General features: G+C 54.9%; 1 protein-coding gene across 1 annotated transcript in view; it reads right to left on the bottom strand.

Moving 5' to 3' along the window:
* NEK6 (NIMA related kinase 6) overlaps positions 1-19,263 on the bottom strand; it is an 85,177-nt gene that overhangs the window by 1,716 nt on the left and 64,198 nt on the right. The window contains exons 8-9 of the mRNA XM_052647935.1: positions 10,516-10,610; positions 2,776-2,889 (exon numbers count right to left, since the gene is read on the bottom strand). Coding sequence (XP_052503895.1) covers positions 2,776-2,889; positions 10,516-10,610 — 209 coding nt within the window. The remainder of the gene's footprint in view (positions 1-2,775; positions 2,890-10,515; positions 10,611-19,263) is intronic.

Raw genomic sequence — 19,263 nt, 5'->3', positions numbered from 1 at the left:
CTGGGTAAATCTGTGTACTCTGTGTGTGTCTGCTGTCAGTCATGCAGATGCCCAAAGCAGAGGGCAAAACTCAAGGCAAGGGCTTATTGATCATAATAAATGCATTAACATGCAGCAGAGCTCTAGTCTACCCACCCCCTGGCCTCTTTATTGTGCTCATGAAAGACGGAGCTTTTAATTATACAGACACTGAAGGCTGCGCCTGCCTCCGGGTGGGGGAGGGGTACCTTGAGCTTCTGATCACCTCCATTCTTCTGATAGCCAGAGTGCCAATTATTTTAATGGTAATTAAAATAATGACCTTAGAAAGCCTACATCTTAACTTGCATCACTGGGCTCACTGCAGTTTTTTCTTTTTCATTTAAATACCTGCTGCTGGAAGGGCTGGCCAGGCGCAGCAGGGAGAAGGGAGATCCTGACTTAAGGGGGCTCACATGGACTCTGGGATCGGGCCAGTGGGTCTGGTGGTGCGCACTTCCTGCTTCACTCCTGAGCTGTTCCAGGCTGAGGGATCTGGGGTTCCTCCTCCTGGCAGAGGTTTCAGCCTGTGTGCCTTACTGGAGATTTCACTGCTTTATAAACACTGGGAAGCTCCTGGCCAGATGCAGCCGAGCTTGCAAGACCAAACTCCAGAACCGTAGTGTTTGGGGGCAGTGGCTGTGAAAGTGCCCAAGAAAACCACATTAAGGTAGTCTGTGAGTAGACCACACAGTTGGCAACAAGTGTATGCCTGAAAATTTTCAAAAGAGAAATAGTGTCTTATTCCTAAAAGGAGATAGAACTTCAAAAGTGAGGTGTGCAGAAGGGCTCCAGTGCTAAGAATTAACACCTCCAGGAGCTGCACACAGCTGGTGAAAGCCAGGTGCTCTGGGGTGGAGGCACTCTGGATGGTGGAAGGACTGACTGGGGAGGGAAGAGGGCCAAAGGCTTTATGAGAATTCCTTCATTCCACCTTTATAACCATGAGACAGAGCTGACAGTTCCCACTGACTGGCAAATTGAGGCCCAGAGAAGTCATTTGTTCCAGGTGGTATGACTCCAACCTTCTTAACAATTTCCAACAAAACTCCTAGTTCAAGGCGTCCCTGGTGGCTCAGGGGAAAAGAATCCACCTGGCAACACAAGACACGGGTTCAATCCCTGATCTAGGAAGATCCCACATGCTGTAGAACATTTAAGCCCCTGCACCTCAAGTACTGAGCCGCAACTACTGAGTGTCCATGTCCTGTGTGCCCTAGAGCCTGTGCTCGGCAACGAGAGAAGCCACTGCAGTGAAAGCCCGTGGACCGCGGCTAGAGAGCCGCTCCCACTCAGCACAACAGAGAAAAGCCCTCGGGAACAAAGACCCGGCACAACCGAGAATACCTACAGATTAAAAAAAACCAAAACCAGGGGGAGAAAAACCAATGCAACTGTTACGCTGGTGAACAACTCAACTAGTTTCTCCTTTCCTACCAGCTTCCACCCCAGAGCATAAGTACTTCCTCCAAAGGTCACAGGAGAACTCTGCAAGCCACGAAGCAACAGCCACAAGAGCGTGCAGTGAGCAGCTCTAGGGACATGCACTCCTGCCCGCCCTCTGGCTGCTGCCGGGAGTCTGCAGAGCCAGCAGGCATGGGAACAGAGGCTGCCAGGAGAAGGGTGGCCGAGGCCGCTTCTAGTCAGCTTGCTTGGATGCAGGGTTAGCACACACTGGGACACCTGGTCGCTATAGCCTGGTGGGCAAGGACTGCTCCTTCCAGAACCTTCACAATGGTGAAGTGAGCAGTCTGGACGCTGCCTTGCCTTGGCTGGACGACTGGCTATGGAAGAGGGCTCCACCCTCAGGAAACAGGATGGCATGGCAGCTAGGTGCAGGGTCATCTGGGTCAAACACTGCTTTCATCACAAGCAAGTTACTTAACCCGTCTGAGTCATTTAACCTTCCTGGTAAAATGGCATTAGGGGCAGGGGGATTCATCAGTCCTTAACATGAGCTGTTGTTATTGTGAGGCGATGGCCTGTGGTCCTGCAGGGTGGGCCCAGGGAGACTCAGACTCCCTGTCACACCCCCTAGTCCTGACCCTGAACACAACCCATGGAGTGTTTCCTTTGAGCCAGGCTCTGCTACAGCAATGGCTACTCTGGCTGATGATGGTGGTAAACGTTAGCCTGGTGCTGGACTGAGCACATCCCCCCTGCCTTACCTCAATCCTCTGCGGGAGATTCCAAGATTACCGCTATTTTACAGATGAGGAAACAGACTCAGTTCAGAGATTCGCCCAAGAAGAGTGAGGGTGAGTATGTTACACTCTTAACCACTCTGGGCTGTAAACCTGTCCTCTCCTCCTCACCTATTATCCATGAAGGCAAAACATCAGCCCTGCTTAAGAAGAGGGACCTGAGGTAGAAGACACTCTCCCACAGCCTTATCCATCACAGCCTGACTGCTGGACTTGTCAGAGTCTGTATCCAGAGCCCCTGCCCTCAGTGTAGAATGTTGAAAATAAGACCACCAAAGGGTCTGACGCAGGTCTGTGACAGCAAGGAGACTGGTCTGCCTGCTGTGGTTTCCTCTCATGGAAGCGAAGTGGCTGCCAATGGTAGCGCGGGGCCAGCGAGGCCCTGCCACCCCTTGTGTGCCTCCTGTTGTCCCCAACCCTGAGTCCCTCACAGCAGGAAGTGGAGAAGTCACTTCCTTCTGCACCCTGTTAAGTGCACCCAGGCTCAGCCCCTCCGGGAGCCTCGCTGGTCGTCGGAGCTCACCAGGCCCAGCCCCGGTGGCAGCAGACCCACCTTCTCAGAGTAATGCTCCCCGGGGAGAGGTGGGTAGTCACACTGCTCGATCTTCTGGCAGAGAGAGAAGAGATTCATTTTGTCTCCATAGAAGGGGCTCTGAAGAGCTGCCATCTGCAAGGAGAGGGACGAGAGAGGAGTTTTTGGCCCTGAGGTCCAGGGGAGAAGGGGCTGCTCCTGCCGGCGGGGGGGGAGGGGGGGGGCGGGGGCAGGGGGGAGTGTGTGCTTCCAGGTCCTCACTGCAGCAGCTGTCCAGCGAGGCTCCCCACCCCCCATCCTGAGGAAGCTGGGGTGCAACAGCAAGAGGCAGTTTTAACACGATCCTTGTAACATAAGCACATCAAATGGGACAAAGGTTTCAGTGACAAAACTAAGGGCAACGAAGAAGGCGCATCTGTGTCCTGAGGACCAGCTGTGTGCAGGCGCCTGCCTGCCCACAGCTCAGCTCCCAGGTGCTGATTTTGGTCGTAAGTACACAGGGCATGGGGAGACAGGCCCTGCTCAGGAGGATCTGTGCTTGGGACTAGTGGGTTCCTCTTGTCACATGGTCTTGTATTTCTAAAGAGCAATTCTGAAGACACTCATGGGAGGATGTCTATTTGAGAAGTAAATTTAGGAAACTGCCTACCTAGATATGCAGATGACACCACCCTTATGTCAGAAAGTGAAGAACTAAAGACCCTTTTGATGAAAGTGAAAGAGTGGAAAAGTTGGCTTAAAGCTCAACATTCAGAAAACTAAGATCATGGCACCTGGTCCCATCACTTTATGGCAAATAGATGGGGAAACTGTGGAAACAGTGGCTGACTTTATTTTGGGGGGCTCCCAAATCACTGCAGATGGTGACTGCAGCCATGAAATTAAAAGGCGCTTACTCCTTGGACCAACCTAGACAGCATGTTAAAAAACAGAGACATTACTTTGCCAACAAAGGTCCGTCTAGTCAAGGCTATGGTTTTTCCAGTGGTCATGTATGGATGTGAGAGTTGGACTATAAAGAAAGCTGAGCACCGAAGAATTGATGCTTTTGAACTGTGGTGTTGGAGAAGACTCTTGAGAGTCCCTTGAACTGCAAGGAGATCCAACCAGTCCATCCTAAAGGAGATCAGTCCTAGGTGTTCATTGGAAGGACTGATGTTGAAGCTGAAACTCCAATACTCTGGCCGCCTGATGCAAAGAGCTGACTCATTTGAAAAGACCCTGATGCTGGGAAAGATTCAGGGCAGGAGGAGAAGGGGATGACAGGATGAGATGGTTGGATGGCATCACCGACTCAATGCATGAGTTTGGGTAAACTGTGGGAGTTGGTGATGGACAGGGAGGCCTGGCGTGTGGCGGTTCATGGGGTCGCAAAGAGTCAGACACAAATGAGCGACTGAACTGAACCTATCTAAGGACTAACATTTGATGTGTGGGGTGGAGGGGGTGGGGAGGCATTTTTGGCTTTCATTCTGGCTGTGCTCCAGCCTGTCACAGAGCTGCTGTGGAAGCCCAGGGTTCAGGGCAGTGGCTGCTGCTGCCTGAAAGCTGCATGTCCAGACATTAGCAGGGGGTGCAGGGCTGTTTGGCTGCCCATGAATGCAGGGCCGGGGACCCTGGGTTTCACAGACACTCCAGACAGAAGCTTCCTGAATCCCACCCATCTCCACACTCACTCACTGCGGGCCCGGCCCCCCATTTCCTCATCTGAGATGGACACGGCTCCCCCTGCAGGGTGGCAGTGAGCCTTGGCCAGCACGGAGGAGGGTCCCAACCTGAGCTGTCATCGTCCGGCTCCACTCTGGAAGCAAGCCCTCTCCTGGGGGCTGTGGAGGCCCTGGTGGGTTCTTGCCCCATCAGGGAACGAGCTGAGTTTCCCACCCCACCACTCAGCACCCTTGGGGGTGTCTTCACAGGGGACACAGGAACTGAGGGGTGGCCGTGTTAGGCGGCCCAGTGAGGTGTCCACTGGCCCCATCTGCTGATGAAGCCGTAATGAGGTTAAAGTGCCTCCTGTCGCTCCTACTTCCAGATGACGGCCCAACTCCTCCTGCTACTCAAGCACTGTCAGGTGCCTGTGCCCGCCTGGACGTTCGGCCCTGGCTCCCCTCGAGGAGCCGGTGCCAGGGCTGCTCTGTACGTGGGCCGCAGCCAGGGTCTCCGCGACACCTGAGGAATCCTTGCTCCCCGTCAGGCCCCAGAGGGCGGGCCAGTGAACCCCGTCTCAGGGCAGAACGTGGTAGGTAGCCTGGCAGCTTTAGTTTCCTGGCCTGCCCCCATGTTCTGTTCAGCCTGTGAATAGGTCAGCTGACCCTGAGAGTATAGCCTGCCTCCTTCAGGAGGCACAGGGGGCTTCAGACCCCACAGTGTCCTTGGGCTTCCAAATGGCCTTTGGAGAGGCAGTGTGGCCTGGAGACCTGGGGTTTCCTCTGGACCAGGTCAGGAGTCTCCCCAGAGCAGCAGCTGTGGGCCCAGGGCCCTGGCTGAGTGATTTCAGAGAGGTGCTGAGCCTTACCGCTCTCTTCCGCCTGACCAGGGGCTTGGGCCCCTCTGAGGAGGGCTGCAGACCACCTGGACTGTGAAACCTCCCATGGGAAGGCTGCAGGGAGTGGCCGTGGCACTTGGCAAACCAGGAGGGGTGTGCAGAAACGGGGAACTGTCTTTACCAACTAGCGTGCAAAATGGCATCGCTTGGGTGATGTATTTCCAATAATTAAAACGAGAACATCAGGTGCAAAGGGTTAATTGGGCAGTTTCAAAGGGACATCTGTTGCCCCGGCAGAGAGCATCTGAGGCTCCAGGGCGGTCACTCAGGGTGATCTGGTGCCCTTCAAGTCAAGGCAGGTGGATTAAGGCGGATTTTCCTGGAAAGTGTTTCTGTCCAAAGTAGAAAGGATGTTTAAATGCTGGCCCCACTAACATGGGCTCTGGTTTTCCATGTGTCTGACCTGGGAGAGGGACTGGGTGATCCTTTCAACCAGCCAGCCTGATCTGATTTGCACAAAAGGGCCCTTGAATGGCGAGGCCTGAGCCCTGTACATGCCGTTCCCTGCAGATAACCTCTCCATTCCCTCCAGCGCCTTCCCCAGTTTCAGAAACGCTTTCTGAACAGGGTCAGCAGTGAGCTCTGCCAGAGGAGCACTCTCAGCCTCCCTGGCTCACAGCGGCTTCTACATCCGTACATGCAGATTCTAGTGGAAGCGGCATCCCCCTGCCCCCCTCCCCAGGCCGCTCCCCTTCCAGCTGCTGGCCACAGGCCTTCCACCCGGATCAGAGCGTCACGCTGTGAAGGAACCTCTGGGGTTGCTGGAGACACTGGGATTAGAACGATTAGCCCGGATGTCGAGATCCCCTTGTACCGGCAACCACCCACCTCTGATTGGTCGAAGCAGAGGAGGAATGGCTGTTTGGGGCTGACACTGGTTGCCTCGTTAGGACTGCCAATGCTACGGCTCTCAGCGCTGCTCCTCAGATGCAGAACTTTTCCTCCCTGGCGTCATTGGGATGACACATGGCCAGAGAGATGGGCGAGTATGGGCGCTTGCCCTCGCCGGGAGGGCTCAGGGAAACTGGTGTGTGATTTGAGATGTCAGAAGGAGAAGTGGTCTCTGACTCAGAGGGGACAGCAACTGCCTTTGACTCTGGCCCTGTCAAGGCCTCAGACATCCATCTCATCACCAGTTTCTCCCAATCTTGTCTGGGAGTGAAGGCTGACCCCAGGGGCTAGCTGCCAAGCAGTCTGCCGCCCTGCTTCCCCAGACCCTTCTCTGGCTCAAGCCAGAATAAAGCAGGATTCCACACAAGGCACAGCTCCACCCTGGTCTTCCCTCGCTCCCTCTCCGGCCCACTTTCCTGCTGGTCTCAGCCTCGAGGCTGCTGTGAGAAGGCCCCCCACTGAGGACCCTGATTCCTTCAGCTCCACGCTCAGAGCTGAGCTCCCATGTAAATAAGTAAATTCTGCAGAGCCCAGGCGGCCTGCTGAGCGCCTCCACGGGCGTGCCAGGTAATGAAAACAAAGCACCAGGCCTTCCAACAGGCCAAACTCAGGCATCCCTGCTGGGAACTCCTGGAGGGGCCACTGCAGTTGCTGGGGGCTCCTCACAACCAGTCCTTCCCCCAAAAAGGGGCTCTGAGCCGAGGCACCGCATCTCCTTCTCCACTGTCACACCTCCCTTGCTGGCTGGGGAGAAGGGATGAGGCCCTGGCTCCACAAGGACCACCTCCTCAGCTCCTGTTCACAGAAGGGTGGGTATCTATGCCCGGGTACCACTGCCCATGTAGGCCACTTCTTGCTGTGTGACCCTGGAAGGTCTCTCCACCCCTCTCAGCCAGCTTCCTCCCTTACAGCAAAGCTGGGACTGGCCTGGTGTCATTCTTGGGATCCACTCCAATGTCCAGGGCAGTGCGGCTCCCCGCTGCTGAGATGTTAGGCCTGTTTGTCCCATGCTGACCTCTTGAGGACAGATCCCACTTGGCACCCACCAGAGGGGTGCAGGCCAGGTGTACTGCTTTGTGGCAGCTCCTCACTAGCCATGGGGCGACAGCAGCATCTTAAGGTGACCTCAGGAGGTTTTCAGTGGACATCTGGATGCCCAGGTGGAAGGTGATGTGGTGGGCTGAATAAAGGTCCCCAAAGATGTTCACATCCTAATCCTGGGAGTCAGCAAATGTGTTGCCTATATGGCAAAATAAATTTGGCAGATGTTATAAAATTAAGGATCCTAGATAGGGGGAGAGTCCTGCGTGATCCAGGTGGGCCCTACTACATATAAACACAGTATCTTTGTGAGAAGGAGCAGAGAGACTGGAGTACAGAAGAGGTCCGTTGACTTAAGTGATATGATGAAGAGATCACAAGCCAAGGAATGTAGGTGGCCTTTTCCTTTTCTTGCCTTGAGTCCAGGGAAACTGATTGTGGACTTCTGGCTTCCAAGGGGGAAGATTATAATTTTATGTTGTATCAGGCCAACTGGTAATCTGTCACGGGGACTCCTGATACTCCCAGTCCACACTGGGGCTCGGAAGAAAGGGTGAGCCTGTCTCTGTTGTGTGCCGGTTTCCTCTGGCTCCGTGCTGCCGCTCGCCGCCCTGGCCCAGGGGTGCTCCACTGGGTCCGCTCAGAAGCCTTGGAAGTGATCTATGGGTGGTGGGGGGGATGGGGGTGGGAGAGCCTGTCGCAGCTCTACAGGCTGGCGCCCTCAGGGCACCCCCCAGGCTGTGCAGTGGGGGCTCCAGCCGTGTCTGGGGGATGCTTCCTTCCAATTACCACGGCCCTGGGCTCAGGTGCATCTCCCTCCCCGTCTGCTGGGAAAATATCCAGTTCTGTTTTCCCACAGGGCTTGGGGGTGGTAGCCTGGGGAAGAGCCCCAAGCTGCCTTCTGCCCTCAGAGGGGCCAGCACGTCAACCACACCAGTCCTCTTCTGTCGGAGACCCAGAGCCACTGGGTTTAGGTCAGCTGTCCCCTCACATGCAGGACTCGTCTGATTTCATTGACTTCCCATGCCTGGCTGCGAGTCACACAGCTCCACACAGTGCCAGCAAATCAATACTGAGATAAACCCGCCCCTCCAGGCTGGGGAGCCCCTATGGATGCTCCCTCTTTATACGTGTGTTCAGGCGCCCATGGCAGGGACTCGAGGACAGCGTCTGCCTCTAGGGAGTGGGCACTGGTGCGGACGGCTTGGCACCAGCTCCGGAGCCCCGAGGACAGCAGCAGGGCCGTTATATCCCAGCCACCTGCGCGCCTGTTTGTTTCCATCTGGAGACTCACGTGGTTCAGAGGCAGGAAGTGACTTACAGAAATCCCAAACACAGCACAGAGAAGTAGAGAGCCACCTGGACTAGGTGAGTGTCCATGTCTCTGTGGGGACGGGTGACAGGTGACAGTTGGACTTTGGCTCCCCGCTGGCCAAAGCGAGAAGGGAAATGTGGCCAGCTGCTCATGTGCCCTGGCTCAGGGGCTCAGAGGCAGCAAGGGGGGCAGGAAGAGCGATGCCTTGACCTGCCCCCGGACCGCCCAGGGCCTTCTGAGCCGGGTGCTGTCCACACCTCATGAGCCAGGTGTGAGCCCGTTACACCTGCACCCCCACACCAGGCCCCGCGTCTCTCTCACCCAGTCACCACCACAGCTCCCCACGTGGGAAGTAGTCCAGCTCAGCCCGCTTCATCCCTGCAGCGGGGGAAGCCCCTGTGCCCTGATGCACCACAGCTCCCAGGGGGCACCACCTCCATGGGCTACTCCTGTTTGGTGCTTATAAAAAATTCCACCTACAACAGACGCCCCTGTGAGGCCCAGGAAACACAGTCTGCTCCCCACCTCTGATTACCAGGGCCTGGCGCACCCACAGACCATCAGGAGGGCTCATTGGGACCCCCACACAGCACACCTCCAGGAGAAGGGGACTCAGGCAAAAACGCCACCAGGGCCACATTTCCACGTGGCCTCATCTTCAACCACAAGACCACTCTTTAAAATGAAATGTCTGCTACTAACAGCAGGCCACTGGCTTAAAAAGAAAGACGCTGTGAAGTTTAAACCTTGTAAAGGGATCAGCGTTTGGATCTCATAGCCTTAATCTGTAATGCAGTGAGCAGGTATCTCAGCGCCAAGAGACTCTGACGGCATAGCCACCCCAGTCCTGGCGCTTCAGCAGCGGGCAGCTGACTCCTGAAGTCTATACCCACGGGCCACGAGGTCAATTCCCAGGGCCAGAACTCCCAAGGAAACAAAGAAGTCTCTGCAACTCCAAAGCACTCCTGGTGGCCCCTTGACGCTACCTCAACATGTCGCTGCCCTGGGAGATTCTTCAGCTTATTGGTTCTAAGCCAGATTTCAGGGACGCTCAAATCCACCCCAGGAAAGCAGAAAAATAATCAAGATTCCAACTCTAAACCCAAAGCATGTTTGGTGTCTCTCAGCCCTGGAGGGTCTTCAAAGCCCTTCAAAGCCTGAAATAAAATGAAATGTTATTTCATTTACCTGGCCTGTGACAACGCAGGATGCTACTACTGCCATTTTACAGACAGGAGACCTGCTCAGCAGGGGGTGGGCCATGGCAGCAGGAGGGTGTGGCTGCCAACTTGGAGATACTAAAGTACTCCGCCTCCCCAGCAGCAGCAAAAGTTCATGTTGTCTCATGTCTGAGCCTAACAAGACTCAGAAACATTCCTGTCCCTTTATCCAGGCTGGCCACCAGATCTGGAAATGGCCATCTGGTAGCTCCATCTCACAGCTCAGGAAGAGAGGCTGGTGGTCTCTAGGGTGACCCACGGTCTGAACCTAGAAGCTCGTGGCCCCCTCTTGGTGGGGAGCATTTCAGAGGCATGGGCCTGAGCTGACAGGGGCCCTGCGTGGGGTCTGGTCCATGGGTAAAGGACAGACACTGAACAGAATCACCCTGGTTACCAGGGAAACCGGGGCAACCAGATCCCCCTGCCTGTGCTCCTTCCATCAACAAGCAGACACTGGACACTCTGTCTGGTTCCAGTCTGTCTCCCTTCCCAGATCTGAGCAGCCCAGGGGCGAGATGGCACCCAGCCTCCCACTGGCCATCCCTCTAACCCCTTCCTGCCTGACAGTGCTAATCAGGCTGACGTTGGGCAGAGTGGACTGGTGAAGGACCAGACCCAGATGGTACCAATGCCACAGGCAGACGTGCATCCCGGATTTCCACCGAGCTGGTGAGGTGAGCCCTGCCCCAGCTGGGTGCCCATCACGCTCACCCCTCTAAATGCCGCTGGGCCGTGGGCCATACACTCACCTCATACAGCAAACAGCCCAGAGACCAGATGTCGGACTTGAAGTTATAGCCGTTCTCATGGATCCTCTCTGGTGACATGTAGTATGGCGTCCCCACTGAAACATAGCAAAGGGATAGGCAGGCGCTCATGCTCTGGGCAGTGGGTTTGGGGCGGGGGTGGGGTGGGGAGGGGAGGGGCCTGACCTCAGCCTCACTGGGATCCTGGGCAGCCCCCTTGCCCTCTCTTCCTGCCCCCTCCTCTGACAAGTGAGAGGGCTGGGTCAGACTGGAGGGCCCCACGCTCGTGGGGCCCTAGAAGTTCCTGGAAACAGGGACTCACCCAGACCTGAGAATCCATCTTGGGGTTTGGTGGCGGATGACTGGTGTTCTTTCTAATTGCCCAGGGTAGGGGGACACAGAGGCCAGGCTCTGGGAAGCAACTGACCAAGTAGCATCTAAAAGTGACTGCTTAAATCCCAGAAGAGTTCAGATAAGGTTCTCAGCAGTGAAAACCACCACGGTGACTGCTGACCAACCATGGCATGTGAGCCCATTTAACAGACAGAGAAACTGAGGCTCAGAAAAATGATAGGACTGAGGTTCAAACCCAGATCTTCAGGCTCTAGAAACTGAACTCTTAGCCACCACCCTTGGCTACTAGCACCAATCAACATGTCCTGCCTGAGATTTCTTAACCAGGACAGAAAAGATACTAACTATAAAAGAAAAGACTGATTAACTGGGCTTCATTAAAATTAGGAACTTCAGTTCATGAAAGACCACTGAGAGTTAAAAGGCAAGCCACAGACAGAAAGAAAATTGTCCCAACAGTGATCTCATAGACAGAATGTATTTTTAAACTTCTATAAATCAACATATAAAAGACAAACACCCACCCTCTCTCAAATTAGCAAAATATTTGAAGGGTCATTTCAAGAGGAAACTATCCAAGTCACCAATAAACACGTGAAATGAAGCTATATTTCTCATTACTGATTAGGGCAATGCAAATTAAAAGTACAATGAGGTACCACCTACCACCTGAATGGTTTAAGCTAAAAGACTTAGATAACTAAGGTGGCGGTGTGCAGAGCAACTGGAACCCTTATGCATTGCTCACGGGGCCATAAAACAACACCATCACCCTGGGAAACCATTTGGCAGTATCTACTGTACTACAGTTGCACACTGCCAACATTAAAATCCAGCAATTCTTCTCCTAGGTATATGCCCAAGAGAAGAGTACTCTGTTCATCAAGAGACGTGATCAAGAATTTGCAGAATGTCTTTATTTGTAATAGCCCCAAACTGGAAACAAGTGGTAATCAACAGCAGAAAGGATAGATTGATAATGTGGTCTTTTCACATAAGTGAACACTAAACAGCAACGAACAAGAGCAAATCTCAGGTACGTACCACAAAAGGGACCGTTTTCACAGACTCAATGTTGAGGGAAAGAAGCCAGGAACAAAAGAATACCACTGTTTGATTTCGTTTTTATCCAAAACAGGAGAAATTACTTTATGATCAGGAAAGGGCTTGAGAGAGCTTTGCTGTGTGCATATCATGTCTCAGTTAAAAAGCAGAGGCAGCACACTTAAAAGACCGGAGCTGGGCAAGCATGGAAGGATTTCCTGGTGGGTAGTGAGCTCCCCATCACCAGGGGCGTGCAAGTTGCAGCAGAGCGGCCGATTTGGCAGGGCTGAGCAAGGGGGCGTAGGAACCTGGATTTGCAACCACAGATTTATAATCTGAAATTCTTATATCAGTCCATCTGAAGGACAGCTGTTCAGGAGGCCAGGTTTTAAAGACTGTTACATGGAGGACATTTATACTGGCCATATGAATGTGACGGTGGCTGGGGCTGTTCTGGTCAGGGACTATGAAGGCAGCCACAGTCCAGTGTGGCAGAGGCTGAGACTCAGATGTGGACTGATGACCCTAGGAAGGAGGGATGTGGGAACACAGGGGACCCTGGGGGAGAAGAGGCCTGTTGATGAGCTGGACTGGGAAAGTGACGGCTGCCTCAAGGCAGGGGCCTAGACTTCCGGCTGTCATGGGCCAAAGGCGTTTCAAGGCAACTTATTTTTGCCAAGTAAAGGTGTTTAAACACAAAATCCCAACTACCACTTCATGTCACTACTTCTCAGTTTAACACTAAAACAAGAAGAAAACTCAAGCTCAAGGACAGTGTCTTACATTGAGAAAGTTTAGCTGTTTGAAACTGATCTTCTTGCTTTTCTCCTCTCTTTGGAGATGGGTGAGAAATTCTGTTGTGCCCGTCTTGTAGGGGCCATGAACAGTGTTGGAAACTCCTGCTCCTGGCCTGAGCACCCCGGGAGCAGGATCTTGTTACCAAAGTGTCCCAGTGCCCTCCCCAGGACCAGGCCACAGCAGGTGCCCTCTAAGCATCTAGTCACCAAGTCAATGAACCCATCTGCATGGTATCAGATAGTATGTATCAGGATAAACACTTTTATGTGCAGCCTAACTCACTATTTACTTATGTCTGTCCTAGGGACTAGCTGATTATTGCTTTCCTGGGTTACCAAGCATTGTTTGATGGCAATAATCTTTAAACCAGGACAGCAGCCATCACTTAAATAGTTTTAAGAACTGTGTCATCCTACATGCATACTTTATGGCTGAAATCAGGGGGCTAATTGCTACTTAGCAGAAAGAGCTGTCAGTTAGCAAATGAACCCATGTGGGATTCTATAAGCAAACTGCACTTCTAGTAGCAACCCCTTGTATATTTCGGTCACAAGGCAGCAAAATGAAAATGAATGGGCAAGTGTGAAATGGATGACTTGTCATATCCAAACCACAGGATGAAATCCAAACAGTTCTCACCTAACAGTGGGAACCTCAGACCAAATGGCAAGCGATCCAGCACTTGGGGTGCTGTGGGTGGACATGGTTACCAGGTGAGGACCATCTCCCACACAGAACCACCACACGGGGCTGATGGGGTGCACACAGAGATGGCGCAGGCCACAGGCCCTGTCCTCAGTGAGGGGCAGCAGGTCCACCGGCTGGCTGCGCTGCACCAAGACCCCTGGCCACCCACCCCCAACGCCACCCCCTAGCCAGAAGTGTCGGCTGGCCCTGACACCTCTTCCCACCCTGTCTCACCCTTCGCTTATTCTAGATCCTCCTGGGCCCCACAGGAGGGACTTGGGGGAGAGAAGACCTGCTGAGTGGTCAGGCTTTGGCCTGGGTGGGGCTGCCTTGCCAGGCCCATCTGAAAGTGAAGACTGAGTAGCTGGTCCCCCTGCTTGAGTTCCCCTGCTGGCCACCCCGGCCTGCCCTCCCGTTCAGTCTGTGCCTCTGCTTCCTGGTGGGCTTCTCAAGGTCAGTTAAAGTGCCCCCTCCCCTGGCAGGGAGGGCCAGCTGCTCAGTGGAGTCGGGGCCTTTCCTTTTACTCCCTGTCCCTCTGCTGAGGTTTCAGATGCCTGCCTCGGCCCTGCTTGGGGTGAAAGCCTGGAGGCACTGGAGAGAGAAAGCTGGGGGCATCACCTTCTGCTCTCCTCTCAACCTTCTACTTTTTTATTGCTCCTTCAGCTTTTACTCGTTTCCACCGGATGAGGTGGAAAAGCCAAATATATCCTAATAAGATTTGTAGCCCTAAAATGCCAGGGCTACATACTCCATCCATTCATCCGTCTTTCCAGTCATGCATCATCCCTCTGTCTGTCCGTCCACCCATCCATCGGCATCCCAATGTTAACTGATCCCTGACACTCTGCCGGACCCTCCAAGGTGTGGGTCTATCAGGAGGTAGTGAGTTGCCTGTCCCAGCAAGTGTCCAGGAGGAGGCAGCTGAACAAGGAAAGAGTCAACTGACCAATGGCTGTAACGAGATCACCTGAAAGAGGCTGTTAAAAATCTGGATGCCTGGCCCCACTCCAGGCCTGTGGGACCAGAAGCTCCAGGGCTGGAACTTGGGCCCCTGCATCTCCCACAACCTCCTGGAGCATATCATACAACTGAGAGGAGCTCTGCAGCCTCCCACACCGGCCCTCCTTTCAGCTGCTCAGGAATGTGGAGCCATGAATCCACCAAGTGCTAACAGAGGGAAGTGTGGCCTGTTCCCTGATCCAGGGGTGGGGCCTCTGCATCTTAAAGTTGGGGTGCTCTGTCTCACTGGAGGGCTCTTCAAACTACAAAGCTGCAGGGGGTGAACAGCACCTCTTCCCGTTTTGCCAGCTTTTCCAGGGAATGAAGTCTATAAAACTCTACTTTTATGCCCACAGTAAAAGCCCAGACATTATGAAAGATAGTGCACAACTTGCATGAGTTTTATTAAAGATAAAATGAGAGACTTCAAAGAAGTTCCAAGCTTGCAGCAGGCCCTGGAGAAGTGACCCCGACCCCCAGGGGTTCTAGGGGAGAGAGGGAGAAGCTGGCAGCGGGAGGAGCCTCTGCAGACAGTGGCCCTAAACGCCAGGCGGGGACCTCCGTGGGCACTTCCTGCGGCAGAGCAGCGACACAGCCTTCGCAGAGACGCTCAGATGCAGAAAGTGCACAGCCAGGGTCTCAAATCCCCTGCCAACAATCTCCCCATCAGCCTCTCAGCCCCCAGCCCTGCCCCAACCCTCCCCTCCAGGGACAGAGCTCTGCATATGAAAGAGGAGCCCAACAAACCCTGACCTTCCCAGCGTCTTCACCTAGAACTCCCAGATTTCAAACCTGGCAGATATCAGAGGAGAACTCGGAACCTCAAAGCGGAGGCTGATTAAAGGGCCCCACTTCCCGAGATGCGCCACTCCTGTCAAAACAAACTTTGCCGTGTTTTGAAATGCTCACGGTGTTTGAAACATGTTCATTAGGTATGAAAAAGGCAAAGATTTCACATGAAGGGGAGGCTGGCATCTGTGGGCTGCACTTCTTCCCCGGATGGTGGTTTTGAAAACAGCTGGGAAAGGGGGTGGGGCGCTGACACGCATCTCGAGCCGGCACCCCAGCCAGGCCTGGACCCGTTGCAGCCGCTGGCGAGCAGAGAGCCAGACCCTCTCTCTCTGCCTCCAGTGGAACACGGGATGAACTCAATGGTCCGTGGGGTCCTCCCCGCCACATTCTGGAGCCCTGGTATCTGTCTCAGAAAAATGGGGATAGTTTGAACTCCTGGCACACGGACAGGAGGAAGCAACAGCTCTAGGAAGGCTCTGCTCCCCACAGACCCCAAGGGCTGGGCAATGGAGCGGGGTGGTCCGAGGAAAGGAGGGCTCGGGGTGCCCAAGAGGGCAGGGGAGCCGGTGAGGACCAGACTCCTCTGTGCTGCATGAGGCCCTGACCCATGAAACTCCCTCCCTGGCCCCCCCAACACCAGGCCTCACTTGCCGAGGGGGCCCCCCTCCTCCCTGGCCCCCTGGCCACTGTCCTAGCTGCTGCACCTCACCTGGACAAAGGTTTGGCTTAGCCCCCCTGCCCTGCCCATTCTCACTGCCCCCCGCCCCGCATCCTGCACCCCAAGGCAGGCGCCATGTCTCTGCCTCGGGCCGAGGGCTTCTCATCCCCCAAGAGAGAAAAGCCAGGTCCTCAGCTTCAGGGGCCTCTCCAGATTCTCCCGGCTCCACCCAACACTGGGACCGCAACCCACGAACACCCTGTCCGTGTGCCACCGTTGGTCACTAAGTCCTCCTAAGTCACCAGCCGACACGAGGTCAGGCCACACTCAGCCCTCCCGAGAAGCAGCCATGTCCATGAAACACTGTACTTCTACCAGCGTCGACTTGATTCCATATTGTCTACATCCCTAAACATCTGCCTACTGGTAGTTCCCCCATGGAGGATCGCTAACAGATCTAAGAGGAAGGGAGCCCGACGCTGCCGGGTTACGCGGCACCCCACATTCCCAGGTATCAAGGGCTCATCCCAACATGGAGCAGGAAGCCTTGGGCGGAAACGCTCGCGTGGCCGTGCTCACCCGCCACGTGGCACTGCCCCGCCCACCACGTGGCCACGCCCTCGCCTGCAACGTGGTTCTGGTTGAAGCGCCACCTGGCAACGCGAAGGTGCTCGCCTCACTGCACCTGTGCTTCCTCCCCTATTAACGAGTTCTGAGGATTCCCACCTCCCTGGGCGGCTAGAGCACTAAGCAAGGTACCACCTGGGACATGAAGATGCTGTGGCTGGTGGTGAAGATGCTAAACACATTTTCCAGCCCCGAAAGGCCTCCCCAGCCCCTGCCTGCCTGGGGACCACAGGGATATGGCAGCGCTGCTCTCTGCCCCCATTTCCTCATCTGTCAAAAGATTTTAAGCCTCACTGGTCCACATTTTTAAGATGCAACATGTTTTTCAAGCATCCTTTAAAGCTTGTCTTCTTTGTTAAGACACCTCCTTGGTCAGTTTAGCGACTTCAAGAAAGGGAAATAAAGCCCCTGGGAGGGGCCAAGGCAGCTCCAGGTCCCCAGTGGACCCTTGCTCCTTGGGCACAGCTGAATCAGACAGCCCAGCACTGTGCACACAGTGGGCCTGCCACGTACCATTCTGCTTGCCCCCCACACAGTGCCACCCTGGGTCTGTCCGGGAACCCCCTGAGAGCAGGAAAGGTGGTATCACCTCATGTTCCCACAACCTCACATCTCCCACCCAGCCCAGGACCAGGGCACTTGGCCTGGGGAACGGAGAAGGAAGGATTTATGTATGCCCCACAGCCAGGCCAGGGGTCGGTGACATGGAAAACAGCCTGACTGTGGGTACCTGACAAGGGTCGCCCCCAACCAGACCTGTCTTCTCCAGCCCCCCTGAAAGGCAGGGTGGGGCACGGTACTGGCCTGGATGTGAGCCTGCCTGACCTCCCACCCGATCCCAGCCCGAGGCCGTCGGGTCTCGCGGCAGAGCTGGCAGGGCCTGCTCTCCCAGCCCCACAATTTGTCTTGCAGCTGCTGCCGTTGCTCGGAGCGAGACACTTGCTTGTAGCTTGTGAGCTGTGTGTAGGCAAATCTTTCATTTTTCTTTCATTATGCCGGCATGTACTGTCACTTAATTTTTATGTATGCAATCCTTCCTGACAAATATGATCTGCTGCCTGGTAATTCGTCTGACGCTCATTCTGTTCCGCGCTCTAATTACGGCTCCTATTCCTGACACTGAGGCAGCCGCTCTGCCACCGCTGGGTACCACACCTGTCAGCCCGGCCATGGCATGACTAATGCCCTTTCATGCCAGCCTCGTGTTAGCAAATATGGAGGGGGGGAGGGGGCTGGGAGAGGAGGTGGCAGGAGGAGATGGGATTTGCATCAGCCCTACCCTGGGTCAGCAGCCTCTGGAGACAAGGTGGTTGCTGGGGCAACGTGGCTGCCTCGGAACATTCCCCACATAGTAGGTGCACAGAGAGGCAACGGATGAATAATTCATACCCACGCACGGGGTGTGAGGGAGGCTCTGCCCCCCAAGTCCTTCCTGAGTCACAAAGCACCTGCAATTAGTACAGCCTTCTGCCCCACCGAATGTGTGTACGAGACAGCTGTTTGTGGAACCTCGCTATGGAAGGGGGTCTTTTCTCCTGGTCTCCGAGACTTCAGACCTGGGCTCTGGCTTGGCACTGTCACCTTCGTGGGGCCTGGCCCTTGGTTCTGGCCGCAGGGCCTTGCTGAGCCCGTGCGGGCCTCTCAACTCGATGGGCACACGGCCCCAGGAGGGCTTCCACCTACCACGAGACCCGACAACCACTCAGAGGCTGTGGGAAGAGCCTGGCTTACCCGGGCAGCCTTTTCCCAAGTTCCAATTCCTTCTCATTAATATAATAAGTGCACCAGTCCAAGTCGATAAACTCACACTGTCGGACGAGCCCGCATTTCTGCCCGCTCCTAACAATGTGATCTTAACCAGCTCTGACTTGTGCCGCAGTTTTTCCCCGGCGGGACAGAGGAGGGTTGGGACCTGACTGACAGGGGACAGGAGGCAGTGGCTTTAACTCTGCTCTTTGACGGTTTCCCTTGAATTTCTGGCCTTTCTGAAGCCCTTGCACCAGAGAGGTAAACAGTCCCAAGCTGACAAGACACAATGATTTTCCCAAAGAGAAGGATATGGGGAAGCGAGAAAGAGATGGCTTCCTCCCAGGTACGGGGAGTCAGTGCCCGAGCTCCGGAGGCAGATCCTTCCAGGGCCCCAGACCCTGGGCTCCTGGAAGAACCGGGCGCTGCACCGGGAGGGCCGCATCAGGGCCCGGCTCTGCCATTACAGAACTCAGAAGAGTTCCTCAAGCTCCCTCGGTCTCAGATTCCTCATCAGCACAGAGGAAAGAGCCTATGGACCCTGACATCTGCTTGAGGCATGACCGAAGCATCGCCAACTCAGGGGTTGGCGGGTCCTTAAACATCCTTTCGTTCTGACCTAACAGAAGAGCAACAGTGCACCAGCTGCTAAGCAGGCCGGGCCAGAGGTCCTCTGAGGTCAGATGGGGATGACGGTTTCAAAACCACCACATACACACACGCACTTACACAGTCACACACACTCACAGTCTGTCCGGTTCCCAGCTGGGAGCTGTTGATCTCTGAGCTAGCCTGTGTCTCCAGACTGTGTGCTATACCCTGAGAGCCTCGAGCCATGGGGACCTGTATGAACAGTGACAGTTTCCACCAGGAAAGCGTGTCGTCCAGAAGGCTGCTGTATGTCTCTTGGCACGCTGCAGGCTCTCAGGGGTGTAGCACACAGGAAGACCAGAGATGCACTGGCTGGGCCACGGAGTGCGGGGGACGTGAGTAGACAACAGAGCGGTGTTCGAGGGGCTCGGCCTGTGCACGGGACCAGCTCCCTC

The sequence above is a fragment of the Budorcas taxicolor genome, chromosome 11, assembly GCF_023091745.1.
Source record: "Budorcas taxicolor isolate Tak-1 chromosome 11, Takin1.1, whole genome shotgun sequence".
Lineage (NCBI taxonomy): Eukaryota > Metazoa > Chordata > Mammalia > Artiodactyla > Bovidae > Budorcas > Budorcas taxicolor.
This window is presented reverse-complemented; position numbering and strand designations above follow the sequence as displayed.